Source organism: Pinus tabuliformis, chromosome 2_1 (genome assembly GCF_031772625.1).
Source record: "Pinus tabuliformis cultivar Carrire ecotype Pingquan chromosome 2_1, CPIR1, whole genome shotgun sequence".
Lineage (NCBI taxonomy): Eukaryota > Viridiplantae > Streptophyta > Pinopsida > Pinales > Pinaceae > Pinus > Pinus tabuliformis.
In genome coordinates, this window is record NC_142299.1 from 516,348,392 (window position 1) to 516,368,352 (window position 19,961).

The 19,961-nt window shown below is 42.7% G+C and overlaps 1 protein-coding gene across 1 annotated transcript in view; it reads right to left on the reverse strand.

Annotated features, from left to right (window-relative positions):
* Window positions 1-270: 270 nt before the first annotated feature.
* The window catches only part of LOC149201220 (classical AGP protein), a 156,379-nt gene continuing 136,688 nt past the window's right edge, over window positions 271-19,961 (reverse strand). Inside the window, exon 5 of the mRNA XM_089402890.1 lies at window positions 271-684. Coding sequence (XP_089259016.1) covers window positions 576-684 — 109 coding nt within the window. The 3' untranslated portion in view covers window positions 271-575. The remainder of the gene's footprint in view (window positions 685-19,961) is intronic.

Below are 19,961 nucleotides of genomic sequence, written 5' to 3' on the forward strand. Positions count from 1 at the left end.
TCTTTGTAGAACTCACAATAATTATTAACTCAAGTCTGTATGTTCCCTTCTCGATTGGGGAATAATGCCGGTTCTATGATTTATTTTAAATGCAATGCACATCCAAACATAGTAGCACTATTTAATACAATTGGGCAAGAGCCACAAAGATACATCCAGGGTATCCTGCACACCAATTCTGCAAAGAACACTTAGATGTATCTGCACTTACGCTGTTTATGCTACAGCTTGGTATCATGACAAACGGATTAAATATTGGCAAGATGTATCTGCAGTAACACGAATATATTTGCAGTTGTGATGTTGTACACCAGCAGCATTTATAAAAATAGAGTATCTCCATTTGACCCAATAAATTACTTTACACATAACATTATAAGCAATTAAGCTTGGTCTGGAAGAAAGTATCATGTAGCATTTGAAGAGTCTAATCAATAAAATCTCATTACATAGTTAAATACCAACTTAAATGTATTAAGAATATCTTGTATGTAAGTGGCACATAAATAACCTCTCTATACATGTGTATAAAGAATAAAGTACTAAAAAGCTTTTCACCTAAGAGTATCCATTCTTCAGATAGAATCCTCTACAGTTTGCGGATGGTAAGAACGACGTCTTAGTTGTGAATTTGGTTGTGGCTGAACCAAGATGTATACACTAGGGTCATTTGGATCCATGAAGCTGCAAAAGGCAAATATCAGCAATCAGACCAAACAGATTAATATGCTCACCTCAAAGATGTAGATAGCAGAAAATTTTCGTTCTAATATCCCAAAATATCCACAAAATATCAATATAAATGGGCATAAAGAACCCCAAACACGATTCCCTTCACTTTTGAAAAATCAAGGGAGAAATTTGTTACAGAAGATTTAGTCTACTGTCTAACTTCCCCCACCTTACAATAGCACTACTGACAATGAAGAGAGAGTGAACAATCATGGCAGAAAATGAATAAAAAATGGGCAGCAGCCATGCTTTAGCCTATTTAGGTAAGTACATGAGGCCATTTTCCCTGACCATATATTTGTTTGCAGGCACCACAGGTTACACAGAAAAGAAAACCAGTAACATATCAATCAGATCTCATTGTCAAGGTGCTGATACAATTGATCAAAGACCAAAGGACACGTCATCTGGCGTTCTTGCAATAATACGATATTGGCATACTTACCAAAACAGTACAATAAAACAAGTGGCAGATTCAATTTTGTAATGTTCCCTAGAGATTAATTGTCCTATAGACAAAGCAGCCTATCGGTCCCCGTAAGCTATAATCATTGATAAAGGGGAAAATCCCAAAATAACCAATGTCTAGGCATCTTTTGGGGCAGCTGGGCAAAGAAACCCAAAGTTGGGGTTTGGAGTGAATTTTACTCAAATAATTAAGGAGAGAATCCCCTCAAGGAAATCTATAAATACAAGAGGGTTGACTTCATTTGATCATCATGGGAATTGGATTATTTATCTCTGTTCCTTTGAGCCTGAGGCTCTGAGGGTTTTAAGACCCCTTTTTCTTGTCAATTTTGGTGGTGAGAGATTCCACCCTAGTTGACACATTTTCTATTATCTCTCATTCTGTTTTGGCACTTGAGAATCATCTGAAGAGCAGCAAAGTTCTTGTGATCTGAATTCATGTTTGGGCGCATGGAAAAACCTTGAAAGACAGGGAAGTTGTTTTTTTGTTTCCTTTCCGGTTTGGACACAGGAGCAGCTTGAAGGATAGCGAATCTTTCTGTTTGATTTTCTTGTTTGGGCACAGGGATTCATTCTGGTAGAAGTAGTGAAGTTGTTTATTGCTCATCCCCCTGTTCTGCCCACAGAAAATCAATTAATCAAGGCAGAGGGCTCTCTGTGACATCGATTGCAAGATCTGCGGAATCTAGAATCAGGTAACTACTGCGGAAGGGCATCCTGAAGCTGTGGTTGTGTTTTCCGTGGAGTTGAGCAGGAGTTGAGCAAGTGTTTGACATTCCGAAGGAAATATCTGTTGGGAGTGAAGGTTCCATTGATGTGAAAAGGCTGGGACATATCTTAAAATCCCATACAGTGGACACAAGCAGCAAACCCCTCGCTGTGGATTTAAAATGAGCTGTGACAGAGAATCAGAGATTCCGGCTAAGAACAAAAAGGGACCCTGTCATCTGACCTGTAGTGATAGAATTCTTGACCAAACACAGCTGGAAAACATGTGGAATAAACCCTACCTCTGCCATGAAGTTGATCAAGTGGAAGATTAGGAGCGAGCTTGGACGACGAGATCGTGTCGTTAGACTATTCTTTGCTTACTGTTCTAGTTGCTAGAATTCTCTAGTTGAACATCCATACTCAGGAAATTAATCTAGAAATTCTGTGTCGTACTGGTTAGATCATTTGCAATTAGTTTATATCTTCTTGGCGGGTCTGTTGTATACAGTTTTATGCAATGTTGCACGAAGCGGAAGCGTTTTCTGGAAGCGGGGACGCCGAAGCGTCATTTTCCAAAAATCTAGGAAGCAAAGCGTCCGCGGAAGCGTCTGCTACAACGTTGCAGGAAGCGCCCCCCCCCCCCCCGGATCCTAGGCCGGAATCGCGCCCCGTACGGAAGCGTTCCGGAAGCGCTCCAGGAAGCGCGATTCCAAAAATCCCGAAGCGCGATTCCGAGTTTTTAATGCGCTTCCTGGTTTTTATGAAGCGTGGGCCCCGAAGCGCGCTTCGGATGGCGCTTCGGGCCTCCGAAGCGCGCTTCGGATGGCGCTTCGGGCCTCCGAAGCGCCACGCTTCGGGCCCGGAAGCGTACGCTTCACGAGCGCTTCGGAGCGCTTCCGAAAAAACCGCGCGGGCAAGGAAAAATGTCTCATTTTTTTTAATTTTTTTTTAAAGTTAACTTAACTTAGCAATGAGGGGGTGGGTTAGGGTGAGTTTAGGGTGAGGAATGAAAAGCATAAAGCTCCCATTCATTCCTCATTTTCTCACTTTGAGTTTATGAGAGTTGGAGAAGAGAAGAGAGGAGAGGAGAAGAGAAGAGAGGAAAGGAGAGGAGAAGAGAGGAGAGCTTGGAGGAGTGAAGAAGGAGGAGCTAGGAGAAGGAGGAGGAGCTTGGAGCAAGAGCTTGGAGGACTTCATCTACAAGAGCTAAAGAGGTAAGTTCAAACCCCAAACTCCCTTGTTTTTTTGAAAAAAAAATTGTATTTTTCTCCTCCCTCTCCTACTCTTTCCCATTGTTTCTACTTGCTCCTTTATTTACAGGTTGTCCACCACCTATATCCATATTCCAAGATGGTGTTCTTTTGGCTTCTATGTATCATTCCACTCTTGGTTTTAATGATGGCAAGGGTGAGGAATAGAAGGGAAGAGGAAGGGGATGAACTTGGTCCTAATAGTAGTGACCCAATGTATGATGAGGAGGAAGGGTTTGAAGAGGAAGGGGATGAACTTGAAGGGGACACTGAAGCACAAGATGGGAAAGGTACATCAACACCCTTGTGGAACTATGTGACCAAACTTGATGGGGGAAAGGGTGGTGGATCTTACAAATTTGTGTGCCCTCATGGTTGTCATGGAGGAAAACCATATTGTGGTTCATATACCTGTCTGAGGAGGCATCTTTGTGGGGTGCTGGACAGTGATGAAAAAAAGGGTTCTGTGGGGGTACAAATTTGCCCAAACATTTCAACTGAAGAAAGAAGAAAATACATCCAAATAGAGATGGTTGCACAACAAAAAAACAAGAAACAAAAAACTCATTCTGAATCAAGTGCAACCTCTAAATTTGGTAGTTGCCCATCTCCTCATGGTACTTCTGCAACCTCTGGAGGTAGAAGAACAATAGGGGATTTCCTTAATGTTGCTGGGAGGGATGATGTGGATGGAAAGATAGTCCGTTTTCTTTGTGCTTGCGGTGTACCATTCAATGTGCTTCGCTCTCCCTATTGGCATGACATGGTAAAGGCCATCAATGAAGCCCCAAAAGGATACAAGGCCCCCAACTATGAGAAAGCTAGAACCAGTGTTTTACGAAACGGCCGAACCGAAACGGAAACGGCCGTTTCTGACCGTTTCAATGCCAAACTTATTGACCCGGCCCTTGACCCGGCTCGGCTGACCGAGTCAGCTATGACTCGGCCGGGTCATCCAATGACCCGGCCGAGTCATAGCTGACTCGGTCAACCCGGCCGGGTCCGTATTGACTCGGCCGAGTCATAGCAAGACGGCTGGGCAGCGTTTTTTTTTAAAAAAAATCAATTTTTTGCTGATCTTTGGTAAAGTTAGTTAGGGTTTGTTAATGCTAGCCATCCATTGGAGTTCTAGTCCATTGGAAGATCAACTAGCTGTCAAACTAGGCCTCTAGAACTAAGGGTTTTCTCTCTAACCTTGTCTCTTCCTCACTGTTTCATAAATCAGATCTGAAGCTTTATAATAATATAATCACAGTGACATAACCTCTGAAATTACACTCTAAAAACCCCTAAAAACACATTCATATAAGCTCATAATTAGTGGATATTTAATCTCAAATAATAAGAAAGACTTGTCTCATGGTTTCTATGGTTTTCTAGTTGATTTTGGAGAGCTGATATATATTTTCCTGAGTCTGATATATTAACTTCTGAATCTGATATAAATGCTACAATAGTGAAATTTCTGAGTTTTGGTGCTAAATTTTTTATCTAAGCAGTCCTAATACATTTACAAAGTCATAATAAGCTTGGTTTGGCAAAGTAACATAAGTGGTTTTGCTCTAAGAGGTTGAACTAATCATTATTGTCTTGCTGGTCACTCTTTGCATTTTGCATCGTTGGCATAATTTAAAGTGTGCTCTAATAATGTATATTATAATAATTTAAAGTGTGCTCTAATAAAGCCTACTTTGATCATATGTTGTCTTCCATGTATATTATAATGTTGTGTGTTTGGAAACTTGAATGAAAATCTTTAAAATTATGTTTAAAATATTTAAAATTATGTTTTTTTATAAAAAAAATAAATATTTAATGTATTTTTTACAACGACCGAGTCATTGAAATCGAGCCGGCCGAGTCATTACCGAGTCCGAGTCCGAGTCCGAGTCGATCCTCGGCCGAGTCCGAATCCGAGTCCGAGTTGTAAAACATTGGCTAGAACAGTGTTATTAGAAAGAGAAAAAGCTAAGGTTCAAAGAGCTTTGACACGTTTTACACATGAGTGGGTGGATTCTGGGGTATCCATTGTATCAGATGGGTGGACAAATATTAGAAACCAACATTTGATAAATGTTCTTGGTGTTTCTTCTAGTGGTGCAGTATTTATTGCATGTCATGACTCCTCCTCCATCAGTGCAACTGCACAAAACATTGCAGATCTCCTATTGAAATCAATCAAAGATGTTGGTCCGAATAATGTGGTTCAAGTGATCACAGATAATGCAGCAAATTGTAAGGCAGCAGGAAAAATTATTGAGCGTACTCATCCACACATCTTTTGGTCTGGGTGCCCGGTTCACACATTGAACCTTTTGATGCATGATATTGTGAAACACAAATATTGTGGGTGGATTGCTGAGGTTTACAGGAAAGGGAAGCAGCTCATTAAATTCATCACAGGGCATACAAGGGTAAACTACTTCTATGGCACTTACTCCAAGTTGCAATTGCTTAAAATTGCAAAGACAAGATTTGCTAGTTATTACCTCACCTTTAGGCGGCTAGTGAGGGTGAGACAAGCTTTAACTAATCTGGTGTGTGCTGAAACATGGGATGAAATTAACACTGACACAGATGGTGCTAATGCAGACTGCAGTCAAGGACACTGTTCTTGACAATTACTTTTGGTCACAGGTTAAATATGTTTTGCAATTCACCAAACCAATTTATTACATGATCAAGTTTGCAGATTCAGATTGACCAGTAATTGGGGAGGTGTATGAGCAAATGGATAGCATGTTGGGGCAGATTAAAGACATTGTTGAGCCTAGAGATACCACCTTGTACAATTATATTTGTGTAGAGGTGCAAAACCGATGGGAAATGCTAAATATTCCATTGCATGCATTAGCATATGTTTTGACACCTAAATACTATCATCCATCATGGCTTTCAACACCAGCACCTGGGGGGGGGGAAGCAGGAAAAAACCACACCAAGATAGAGAGGTTCACGAAAAATATATGGCTGCATTGAGTAGATTAATCCCTGATGATGAGGAGGCTGCATTGGTACGGAGACAGGTGAGCAACTATACGCTCAACACTGGTCCATTTGGGCGCATGCATGCAATTCAAGATCGAGAGCATTTTTCTGCTCTTGAGTGGTGGAACATGCATGGAGGGGGTACTCCACTTCTACAGAGTTTGGCATTGCGGGTGCTATCACAGGTGGTAAACACTTCTTCTGCAGAGAGGTGTTGGAGCTCTTATTCTTTCATCCACAGTGTTAAAAGGAACAGGTTGAATTTAGACTGGGCAGAGAGCTTGGTTTATGTTCATTACAACTTGCGATTGTTGTCCCATTACTGTGAAGATGCAAAGTCTAATAAAGACTTGTTGATTTGGGACAAGAATCCAGAGGAGCCCAATTTGGAGGATGGAGTGTTGCGACTAGAGCAATTAGAGGATGCTCTTATCCAGGTATGTCCATTGTGGTATGAATTTTCCAATTTTCCCTTATAAAGCATTTCTCTAATTCATGTTTTTAATTTTTTTGTTAACTAGTGTTTTTTTTTTTTTGCATGAATTTTTTGAGCGATTCTAGGATGATGATGACCGTGTTGATATGCCACCACCCCCACCCCCATCTGGTCCCTTGGTTCCTAGGTTCCATGGTTCAACACCAACAGCAGGGGGTTCTTATTCATCAGTTCCAGTGCCACGACTTACACAGGGACCATCTTCTTCATTGCCACCACGTGGAGGCCCGCCATCACGTTCTATTCGTGGTGGAAGGAGGAGAGATTAGTAGATATATTCACAATCTACTTCTTTTTGTCATAGATTACTCATTAGACTTGTAGACTTGTGAATTTGAATTTTGAACCTTTTTGGCTTGGCGGTGACCAAGTGACATATTTTGTAAACATTATTATTTGAATTTTGGACATGACAAATGTTGACAGTTGCTCACTTGCTAGATAAATCATAATATGCTCTATTTTTTATGTTTTATAATATGCTTAAATGTTTTATGTTTTATAATATGCTTAAAAATTTGATGTATGTTTGTAATAGCTAGAATATAATGATTGTTGTACATACTAGTAACTACAATGGAATCATGGATGCCATATCTATCTTGATTTATGCAAAAATATGCATGTTTTCATGTCTTCTACAATTAATTTGGTATTTGGGATGTTTGTTTTAAGTATAAATGCAAAAAAATATAAAAAAATATATATATAGCAGACGCTTCCGCGGACGCTTCGCTTCCTAGATTTTTGGAAAATGACGCTTCCGCGCTCCCGCTCCCGCTTCGTGCAACATTGGTCTGCTATATATATATATATATATATATATATATATTTGCATTTATACTCGAAACAAACATCCCAAATACCAAATTAATTGTAAAAGACATGAAAACATGCATATTTTTGCATAAATCAAGATAGATATAACATCCATTGTACATTAATGATCTAGAATGTAGATTCTTCTCCTCTTGTCTAGCCTTTGCCTCTACCTCGATTGTCTAGGGATATTAGTCAACATTGCCCAATTTTGATCAAACTACCTAATTCAAGACTTAAAATATGGTAGAAAAAACTTAACATGTTTGATCGATGATTTTGACTTGATTGAAAGGTAATTTTTTGCTAAGGGCGTGTCGCGTGACAAAGGAGTTCAACAATTAACACCACCAACACTAGGGTACATATAGGGCTTGGTGCTCTTGATTAAATGCTAATCGCATACCTTCATACTTGATATAATCTAATGAAATGCCACAATCCCATTGACCCTGAATTCCTGAAAACTGTTAAGTCTGCTGAATTTTGAATAGGATATGAAATTCTATTTTCTCCATATGAAGTCCAATGAGGCTGGAACCACTCTCAAACATCCTGAGTCATTTCATGGTAATGTTAAAAATTTAAGTCAAAGTAAAAGTGGCATTCTCCTTTATTTTTCATTTTAGAATGTCACTTTTACTTTTACTTTAAGAATTTAACATTACCATGAGGGAGCATTTGCTATATTTATTTTTTTTTGCCTTCATTCATCACCCTAACCCAAGGTGGACCCACCCCCAACAAGCAAACTCACCTAAAATTAAAAAAAAAAAATTGAAAAAAAAAAACCATTTTCTAAACGCTTTTCCGGAAGCTTTTCTGGAAGCGTACAGAAGCGTATGCTTCCTCCTCCGAAGCGCCACACTTCCGACGCCCGAAGCGCCGTACAAAGCGTGCTTCGGCGCTTCCGTACAACGCTTCCAAATTTCCAGGAAGCGGCTAAAAAAGCCGAAGCAGCGCTTCCGAATTCGGAAGCGCCGCTTTCGGCCAAGCTTCCTAGGCGCTTCCGTACGGGACGCGCTTCGGGGCTTGGAACCAGGGGGGGGCGCTTCGTGCAACACTGGTTTTATGTATATAATGAGTTTTTTGGTTGTATCCGTTTGAAATTAAAGTCACCTGACACGGGACACGCATGACACGAAATCCTTGACAAACACCTTCATGTTCTACTTTAACTTCGGGCATACCTATCACCATATTTCTTGCATCGAATAGGGCTTTATAATGAAGGTGAGCAAATCTTTGGTGCCATAATTCGAATTGAAGAGATGTGCCACAAGACATAGCTCCTAGTGGGCTTCCTCCAACTTGATATAGGTTGTCTACGCTGATCCAAGAGTAAATGCTTCTTTGAAATTTCTTTTCCAAACACGTACCTTTCCATCAATGAATGCCACCTTGAATCCTTGATACTCCATTGTCGAGATGGATACCAAGTTCTTCTTTAGATTGGGTACATATAGTACTTCTTGTAGATGAATGGTGTTACCTTGATTCAATTGAAGAGTAACATTCCCAACTCCTTTCACAAGATAGGTGGCATTGTCTCCAAGAATGATTTCCAAATTTGTATCATTTTCTATCAAATTTGAAAGAGCTTCCTTATACCCAGTGAAGTGCCTTGAGGCACCACTATCAATCAACCAATTTCCCAAGGTATCCAAAGGAGAGGCAGTAGAGAGGGCAGATATAAGATAAAATTCTTTTTGCTTGTTATCTACAACATTAGATTCATCATACCTAGAGCTTCTTGATCTCTTGGGAGGTCGACCATTTCCATATTGAGTAGCGGGAGCATTCCTTTTTCCTTTGTTGTTGAACCTGCCATTCCTTTGATTGTTGTTGCCCCTGAAATTGTTGCGGTTGTTGTTGTCATCATCCCGAGGTGTATCCCTTTTATTAGGACACTCCCTAGCATAGTGGCCAAACCTGTGACAAATGAAGCATCTACCCTTTCTTCCATCTTTGAATCTTGGTCTTCCTTAACATTGATTCTTTGAACTTGCATTATTCTTCTTTTTAGCATGAGCAGAGAATGCAGTAGGATCATTCCTATTTGAAGGCATGTCTCTCTCTACATCCTTGTTCTTCTTAAGTACATCTAGTCAACAATTCATCAAAACCTGGAATTAGGTCATTGTTGAGGATAGTAGTGTTGAACACATCCCATTCACGAGGGAGACCTCCAAGGGCAATGAGAGTGAGCTCCCTGTTAGCAATAACTTCTCCAATTAATAGAAGATCATTTTTTATTTCGGTGATCCTCATTAAGAAAGATTGGATATCTTCTCATCTTCCCTTCTTTATGTCCTTCAGCTTGTTCTTGAGAAAGAGGACTTGGTTTGCACTGCTAGGTTTAAACATGCTAACCAACTTGTCATACATCTCCTTAGATGTGCCCAAATTAGAGATGTAAATGACTAAATGCTTATGAATAGAATTCCTCGTGATCTTCTTAGCTTTGACTTCTCCTTTCTTGTACTTTGTCTTAGTGGCAGCTGGTGCAATTGAAGGAGGTTCAGTAATCTTTCCCTGCACATAGTCCATAGCATCATGCTCTTCCAAAATCAAATCCAGAGACATCTTCCATGCATGGTAATCAGACTTATCATTGAGCTTGTCATCAAATTTGAAGTAAGATGAGGAGGAGATTGAATCTTGTCTTTGTCCAACAAATCTCAGTGATCGCTCTTCTCACTCTTGCTTGGGCTTTGTCTTCACCTCAGCTCAGATACCATGTTAATTTTAGATAACAATGGTATGTTCTATGCTTAGAGCAATTTACCTCAATTTTTCTTATTAGCCCAATATCAATTTTCAGATTAGCAATCACATTAACATTGATAGTAAATGCAAGTAGAACATAAACAATAAGTAGAAGACAAGCCAAGTCAAGAGAACACAATATTTGGTGGATGCCAGGGCAAAACCCCAATGTGGGGAAAACTCTTTGATCAAATCTTCTTATTATTCTTCTGTTTGCGTGCTGGACCCGTCAAGATGTCAAGGGGATCTCCCCAGTAAGAAGTCCCAACTAGACCTCAGACTGTTTGGTGTAGGAGTCCCAACAATGGGTCGTACGGTATCGCCTTAACTGCGGTTTCGCACAGAGGCAAGTAAGATGACCCTGTTGGTAGCAAGGGTGTGACATATGCAGCAAGAAGGAAGGTGCATGAGCGGTGCTAACACATGAAGGGTGAGGTGAGTGCGCCCCTTGGAAACCTGTGAAAGCACCAAGTAAAGAAAGGAACACACGAGCTAAGATGCATCACCAACTGGAAGGCAAGTGAGCTAGCAATCCAAAGTGATGGTTAAACCAACAGCCCATTTCAGTAAGATTCATACATACTTATACAGAAAATAGCTACACATGAATGCGTAAGCAAATAGATACATATATCATTTAGAGTAAACCAGATAGCTAAAATACAATACGACAAATGCATGAAATGTGTTGGCTCTGTTATATTAAGAAGTGAAAGTTCCAGTTATAAATACAACCATGACCAACCACTAGTTCCGACAACGGAATGTTACAGTCACTGCCGCCTGCTCCTCCAAAGAGATATACTAGCTCTGCACAGTGGAGAAGCCAAGGCTCGTTACAATATTGTCCAAGCTCTCTAAGATACTCCTATCGAAAGCTTGGTTGACCAAAAGCCTCTACAATGAGTTATGAGGGACTATATATAGCAAAGGGTGGGGTGGCCCTTGACATTCGCCTTTGTGACTGTTCATCTATCCTCATGACTCTTCATCTACTCTATGACTGTTACATCCAACTATCGACACTTGAACTTCCACTTGAGAAGACATTACATATAATCTACACATGTACCCATGTGAGACAAAATAGGCTTGAGCAAGCCATGCAAGACATCACTATGACTTGAACAATTGTGGGAAGACCAGCTCTTCAACATCCTCATGATGGTCGACGGTAGCGAACTGATGCCATGCTTGGTAGTCCGCAATGGTGTCTATGTACTTTGTGGTGACATCTTTCTGGAAACAAACTCTTGCCTCCATCACATCCGGGTACACTGCTCAGGTTCCTCTATCCAACTCGTCTGATAACATGCGCATCATTGTCTTGAGTGCGGTCGAACCAGCGACATACTGATGCATGGTGTCTACACTGATCACCAAGTCTGCGTTGGTGGCTATGCGCATCAACTCGTCAAAGTACGAGTCAAGCTCCAGTCAGACTTGTGCCTTTGTCTTTGCCTCGGTGAGTGTCCCAATAGATGGGATCGTGTGTGCACGCACAACAACATCCATACTCCTGAATACCCATGCATGGGAAGCCTGTAGACTAGTGATGAGCTGCAGGGGTAGTTTCGGATCTGACTCCGGATGCGTGCCTTCAACTTGACCGCTTTGGGCTTCATCATCTTGGGCAAGTGTAACAAGGCTCCCTTGTATCTCATTGTCCATGTTTGCATGTAGTCAACAACAATATGCACGTTTGACAAGATACATGCTCTCCTAGCACATCGTTGCTGCCAACCATTGAGATGGACAACTGCCTTATGCACGATACCAAACTTGGAATACAACGTCCGCATGACTGTTTCAAGGGACAATACTTCATCCAGTATTGCCTTCTTCTCGAGTGGATGTTGTAACCAATTCTCCTCCCTGCTTGGTCGTCTGTAACTCCTTAGCCATTTGCTCATTCTCAGCTATCAAGAAGCGAACACTCAAGCTAGTGGCTTCGGCATATGCTCTGGTAGCATCGGCCAATGTTGTTGGATGCTTGCGCACGTCAGACACGATCACTCATTCCTCAAACTGCGCAGGAGATGTGTTGTCCTCCAAAGTAGACACTCTGCAAGATTGCACAACTCTGTTGCGACTCGTCGAATGATATGTGTAAAATTTTCTGTTTCCCACCCCGGTTTTCAGTTTCACCTTATTTCTCCCATATAGTTAAATGCCCATTCCCATAGCCATACATTTAACAGACTGAAAAAAATAAATATTGCTGAAAACACAAATTCTGGAAATTTTTCAGAGTGCTGGAAATTGCAGAAATAAAAAATCAGCAATTAAAACAGCCATAAAAACACATTTAAACTCAGTGATTTTTGGTCAACTTGACCCTGGAAAAACCCCCTACAACTCTTGGGGAAAACCAGTTTGAGAGCTCTTCTTTATTTCTGGAAAATGCCTTTTACAGAGAAAATATTTTCAGCAAAAAATCAGCAAAACAGAAATTTTTCCAGCAAGCAAAACTTATCTGTTTTCAGCCCAAACGACAATCTGAAAACTGCTGGAAGAGCTGTACGGACCGTACGGACGTACGGACTGTACGGACTGTACGGACGGCCGTACGGACTTGTACGGACAGCCCTCGGGAAAAGTGCAGAAAATCGCCTCCTCGATATTCGTGCTGAAAAATAATTTTTTCCACTATTTTGCTCACAAAAACTGCCTTTTTCTGCTTGTTCTTTATGCTGTTCAGATTTGCTGAAATGCTGCCTTGGTGTGTGTGCCAAACTGCTGCCTCTTTCTCCTCCTTGTCCAGAAATCTCCCTTGCTCTCTTGCTCTCCTTCTCCCAATCTGCTCATGAAAGAATTGAATGATCTTTTTCTCCTTTTCCTCCCTTAACCCAACCCTAAATGACTTTTGGGTGATCCCTAAATCCAATGGCTGAAATAGATTTAGATCAATGGCTGAGATTAAATGCTCATTTAAATCTCACTTTCTATTTTTTAATTCACCCCACTTTAATAAAGACCCACTTAGTCATTTATTTCCAAAGTCACTTTTCCTTTCTAATTTTTCATTGACTTTATAAAGTCACTTTAAAATTAGACTTAGTAACTTTATCACTTAAAGTCACTTTCAAATTAGATTTAACTTTATAAAAATTATAAAGTTACTTTAGGAGAAAAAATTAAATTCTTTTGGACACTTTTCCCTAGACCAAAGATCAAAGCCTAAGGGAACCACCTGTCCTCCGGTACCAAATTTCAACACTCCCTCTTATCGAGGAAGGTGTTCCTCACCACACCCATCTTGTCTCTGAAGTAGACATGCTTGCCCCGTGGTAAGGCTTTGGTAAGAATATCTGCAACCTGCTCATCAGTGGAAATATACTCAAGCTTTACAGCTCCCTTCTGAACATGGTCTCTGATGAAATGATATCTGATCCCGATATGCTTTGACCTGTCATGAAATACTGGATTCTCCGTGAGTTTAATGCAACTCTGATTATCACAGTAAATCACTGAAGGTCTCAACGGCTGACCAAATAAGCCAAACAACATCTTGCGAAGCCAGATGGCCTCACAACTAGCTAGACTGGCTGCCATATACTCTGCTTCCGCTGAACTCAGTGCTACTGACTGCTGCTTCCGGCTGAACCATGACACTACTGCTGAACCCAACCCAAAACAACACCCTGAAGTGCTCTTCCTATCAGAAGCACAACCTGCCCAATCAGAATCAGTGTATCCTGCCAATCTCACTCCATCTCCCTGCCTGTAGTCCAGACCATAATCCACTGTCCCCTGCAAGTACCGCAAAATGTGTTTTGCAGCCACCCAGTGAACCTTCCTAGGCTCACACATAAACTGACTCATCGTGTTGACTGCAAAACAGATATCTGGTCTGGTGTTGACCAAATACATCAAGGAACCAATCAGCTGCCTGTACAATGTGGGATCCACCAACTCGGAATCCGAAGCATGAAGCTTCTTCCAGTTGGTGATCATCGGTGTCAACATGGGTCTACAATCCTCCATGTGGAATCTGCTAAGGATGTCCACAATATACTTCCCCTGCCCCAGGAAGAAATGCCCCTCCTCTTGCCACACCTCCAAACCCAAAAAGTAATGCATCAAGCCGATGTCCTTCATCTCAAACTCCGCCGCAAGATCTCTCTTGCAGTGCTCTATGAGTCTCTCTGCACCTGTAATGATCAAGTCATCCACATACAGCACCAGAATGAGGGGCTCCTCACCAATCACAATAAAGTAAAGGTTCGGATCTGCCTCACTCTTTGTGAAACCCATCCCCTGCAAGTATGCATCTATCCTGGAGTACCAAGCTCTGGGAGCTTGCTTCAGGCCATAAAGGGCCTTCTTCAATCTGCACACATGGGACTCCTTCCCATGCACCTCAAAGCCCTGTGGCTGCTCAATGTACACCTCCTCCTGTATGAAGCCATTGAGAAATGCGGTCTTCACATCCATCTGGTGGATCTTCCAACCCATCTCTGCTGCTATCGATATAATGGAGCGGATCGAAGTATATCGAGCCACGGGAGCGAAGGTCTCCTCATAATCAACTCCCTCTACCTGTGAGAACCCTCTAGCCACAAACCTTGCTTTGAATTTCTCAATGCTGCCATCTGCAGCATGCTTTACCTTGTAAAGCCATCTGGAAGTAACCACGGATTTGCCCTCAGGCCTCGGCACCACCTCCCAAACATCATTCTTCATGATAGAAGAATACTCCTCCTGCATGGCCTCTCTCCAGACCTGCTGGCTAGCTGCCTCCTCATAGCTAGAAGGCTCAGAGTCAAGGATGCTGGTAACCATCGCCATATAGCTACAAAATCTCTCAGGTGGTCTACTCTCTCTGACCGGCCTCTTCGGCTCAGCAACAGATGTGGCATCTCTCAAGGTGTCCTGAAGCCACTTGGGCTTCCTCTTCCCTGAGCATGCTTCTCCCATAGGAGAATGAAACTCCTCCTCCTCATCCCCATCAGTAGCCTGAACTCCTGACTGTCTGTCTGCTGTCCTCTTGCCTGCACCTGAACCTGTAGAAGCTGAGGTACCGTGTGAACTGTCCATCAGTGGACTCCCTAGTGAACTACTCTGTGAACTGCTCTGCATGCTGCCCGGAGCACCACCCCTCTGGCTCGGCGAGCCACTGCTCACTGATGGACCTGACATCCTCATAGATGTACCTCCGGATCCTCCTGATCCCTGCCCACTGGATCCCTGCGACTGACTCAACTGCTGCTGAGGGTCTGGCTGATCCAGATACTCTAACTCCCTTGACCTCCTAAAGGCCCTGTCCTCCTCGAACTTCACATCCCGTCTGACAACAACTTTCCTCTGTGCAGGAATGTAAATCCGAAAGGCCTTTGAGGTCTCACTGTAGCCCACAAAGATACCCTTCTCTGCGGTGGGCTCTAGTTTGGTCCTCTCCTCCTTGGGTATATAGGAGTATGTAATGCATCCAAGGATATGAAGATGACCAAGATCAGGCTTCTTCCCAAAGAAAGCCTCCTCCGGAGTCATGTGCCCCAAGGCACGATGCGGACTCCTGTTCTGCAAGTAAACAGCTGTGTTGCAGGCCTCTGCCCACAAGAACAATGGCAACCCCTGATCATATAACATGGCTTTGGCAGCCCCTATGATGGATCTGTTCTTCCTCTCCGCAACCCCGTTCTGCTGGGGGTTGTAAGGAACAGTGAACTCCCTCCTAATGCCTGCCTCTGCACAATAGTCAACAAACTCTCCAAGGGTGTACTCTCCTCCATTGTCCGACCTCAGGGACTTGATCTTTCGACCTGTCTGAGTCTCCACAAGAGCTCTGAACTCCTGAAACCGCTTGAAGACCTCACTCTTGGTCTTCAAGAAATAAATCCAGGTCCTCCTGGAGTGATCATCAATGAATAAGACATAGTACTCATATCCACTCAAGGAAACATGAGACATCCGACCGCTCACATCGGAATGAATCAAATCAAGTATCCCCGTCGCTCTGCTGTCACTGCTGGGAAAAGGGGATTTGGCAAACTTGCCCATCGCACAACCTCTGCAAGTATCATGGTGATCAGTACTGAAATCTGGCACACCTGTAGTGATCTCCCGCAATGTCCTCAAGGCTCCATGAGACATGTGCCCCATCCTGCGGTGCCAAATCTCGCATAGCTCAGAACTGCTAGCTCTGCTGTCGGTACTACAGCTCAATGCCAAAGGGGGCTGGAATGCAAACTTGTACACCTTTGCATGGCGTACACCTATCACTCTAGCTGAATCAGCTGGAGAGCCCCTGGGATACATCAACACCTGTCCTTCCCTGAACAGTACCTCATATCCTCTGTCCTCCAACGCTGAGACGGATATGAGGTTCTTCCTCATCCCTGGCACATAAAGAACCTCTGACACCTTCAAGGGAGGTTTGGACTCCCTCTGAAATGTCACTGTCCCCACCCCGACTGCTCTAACAACTCTGTCATCACCGAGTACTACCTCAATATCAGTGCCACTCTCTGAAAGCTCTGAGAAGTACTCCCGGACTCCTGTCATGTGACGTGAAGCCCCACTGTCCACATACCAGATACCTGTAGATGCTCCGCTAATCGAGGGAAAAGCATGCTCCCTCTGAACCTGTGTGGCAGGTGATCCTGCACTAGAGGACTCACATGTAGTGAACGCAAACTCCCGGTCAAAACGACCTGCAAAGTCCTCAATCTCAGCTGACGCTGCCACATCCTGGGTCTTCCCCTTCTTCTTCTTCTTCTCCGGACACACAACTGCATAGTGTCCCATCTTCTGACAATTCCAACACTTCACTTTGGAATAGTCCTTTTGTGAGTTACCCTGTTTACCTTTACCTTTGCCTTTGCCTCCACCACCGCTTGTGGAAGCCTGCTTCTTCCCTTTGCCTTTCTTGCCTCCTGCCACCAGTGCTACATCCTCATCCTGCTCAACTGGCTTGGCTGCCCCAAGCTGTCCTTTCCTGATCTCTGTCTGTATACAATCATCCCAAAACCTCTCCCATGTGGGAAGGGTCTCACGTGCACAAACCCCATCAGCAAAGTTCAACCATGAACGGGGGAGGCCATTCACTGCAATACGCACCAACTCAGTGGATGGAATGGCCTCTCCAATCGCTGCCAACTCATCTCTCACATTGGTAATCTTTGTGAGATATCCAGCTGCACTATCATTCCCCATCTTAATGTTCTTCAGCTTCTCCTTCAGGACCATCTTCCGGTTCTCATTGGTACTCTGGTAGAGATTGGACAATGCTGTCCACATCTCATGGGCATTGCTCTTTCCTCTCACATGAGGAATGCAATGGTCTTTGATTCCGTCTAGAATCAGCCTTTTACCCTTGTTGTTCTTTCTATTATAAGCTGCCAACTGAGTAGCATCAGTAGGCACAACAACAGGGTGCTGTGCTGTATGCACCATGATATCCCAGACTTCTGCCTCCTCAAAGATACTCTGCATTCTCTCCTTCCAAACGCTGTAATTTGTATGCCCATCCAACCTATCCTCCACCCTCAATCCCAATGACATCTTGCTGTCCTAAAACTGAAAAATAGCACTGCTGTTGTAAAGATAAACCTGCTGTTTATGAAAAATCAGCTTGCTGGAATTTTCTGAGTGAAAAAATCAGCAGCTGTATTTTTTCTCTTTTGCTGTTCCAAACTGCCCTTCAGCACTCAAGCTCTGATACCATGTAAAATTTTCTGTTTCCCACCCCGGTTTTCAGTTTCACCTTATTTCTCCCATATAGTTAAATGCCCATTCCCATAGCCATACATTTAACAGACTGAAAAAAATAAATATTGCTGAAAACACAAATTCTGGAAATTTTTCAGAGTGCTGGAAATTGCAGAAATAAAAAATCAGCAATTAAAACAGCCATAAAAACACATTTAAACTCAGTGATTTTTGGTCAACTTGACCCTGGAAAAACCCCCTACAACTCTTGGGGAAAACCAGTTTGAGAGCTCTTCTTTATTTCTGGAAAATGCCTTTTACAGAGAAAATATTTTCAGCAAAAAATCAGCAAAACAGAAATTTTTCCAGCAAGCAAAACTTACCTGTTTTCAGCCCAAACGACAATCTGAAAACTGCTGGAAGAGCTGTACGGACCGTACGGACGTACGGACTGTACGGACCATACGGACTGTACGGACTGTACGGACGGCCGTACGGACTTGTACGGACAGCCCTCGGGAAAAGTGCAGAAAATCGCCTCCTCGATATTCGTGCTGAAAAATAATTTTTTCCACTATTTTGCTCACAAAAACTGCCTTTTTCTGCTTGTTCTTTATGCTGTTCAGATTTGCTGAAATGCTGCCTTGGTGTGTGTGCCAAACTGCTGCCTCTTTCTCCTCCTTGTCCAGAAATCTCCCTTGCTCTCTTGCTCTCCTTCTCCCAATCTGCTCATGAAAGAATTGAATGATCTTTTTCTCATTTTCCTCCCTTAACCCAACCCTAAATGACTTTTGGGTGATCCCTAAATCCAATGGCTGAAATAGATTTAGATCAATGGCTGAGATTAAATGCTCATTTAAATCTCACTTTCTATTTTTTAATTCACCCCACTTTAATAAAGACCCACTTAGTCATTTATTTCCAAAGTCACTTTTCCTTTCTAATTTTTCATTGACTTTATAAAGTCACTTTAAAATTAGACTTAGTAACTTTATCACTTAAAGTCACTTTCAAATTAGATTTAACTTTATAAAAATTATAAAGTTACTTTAGGAGAAAAAATTAAATTCTTTTGGACACTTTTCCCTAGACCAAAGATCAAAGCCTAAGGGAACCACCTGTCCTCCGGTACCAAATTTCAACAATATGTTGTGCATCTCTCCTTCCAGATGGTCTCCAAGGATCTCAGTGTCTCCTTGGTCGCTTGGGACTTACTCTGCTTCTGGACTCGGTGAAGCTGGTGGGTCAACCTCTTGATGGTAAGGCATGAGGTCAATGTCTTGCTCTAACTCATTACTCCATATCCATATCCATCTGCTCAAGTACCTGTTCAATCTCTTGAGCAAAGTCTTGCTCCTGCGACTGCTCACCTTGTTTGCTTGGTGCCATCTGTTCAGATGAGTTGACCACCTGTACGGGCGCAGTTTCATCTGTCTATACATGTTGCGCCCCTATTGTACATGTTCTTGTTGCGCTTCCTTCTCCTATCTGCGCAGCAACTGTTCCTTTCAGAGTTGCTCCTATTCATGCAACTCCTCTGTTTCCTCCATTCTCTGTTTTTTCTCTGCCTTTGCGCATTCCTCCTATCATGTTGTTGCCTCTTCGCCTCTATTGCCAAAGCTGCTTTCTGCACAAGTGGCTCTGCTCTGAACTTGCATCTTTGCTCTGCCTCTGCATTGTCGACAATCTTCCTCTTGCCTTTGTCGCGTGCCAGTATGTTTACATCTCTTGTTGTTGTTGTTGGTGCTCTCCTGGATGTTGCTTCCTTAACCATTCCACAGCGATGTCAACTGGTTCATTGGGCCTAGAGAAGTTGTAACAATATCTCCATGGGTCCTCCTCCACCCAATGACATGCCCCGCGGATCCACTGAAATTGTAATCTCACATAGTGATCTTTTACAAAACAATGCGAGTCATACGAATTGAAGCTTCGAGCATTGAAAGGATATTTCTTGATCTCCTCTGCTTCGACATCCGCATGCTTGAAATTTTGTATCTCGTATACCCTGATCCGCAACGAAAGAGCGGGCCAAGGTGCCTTCTTCTTCCAATGCAACCTAGCTGACATTCCTA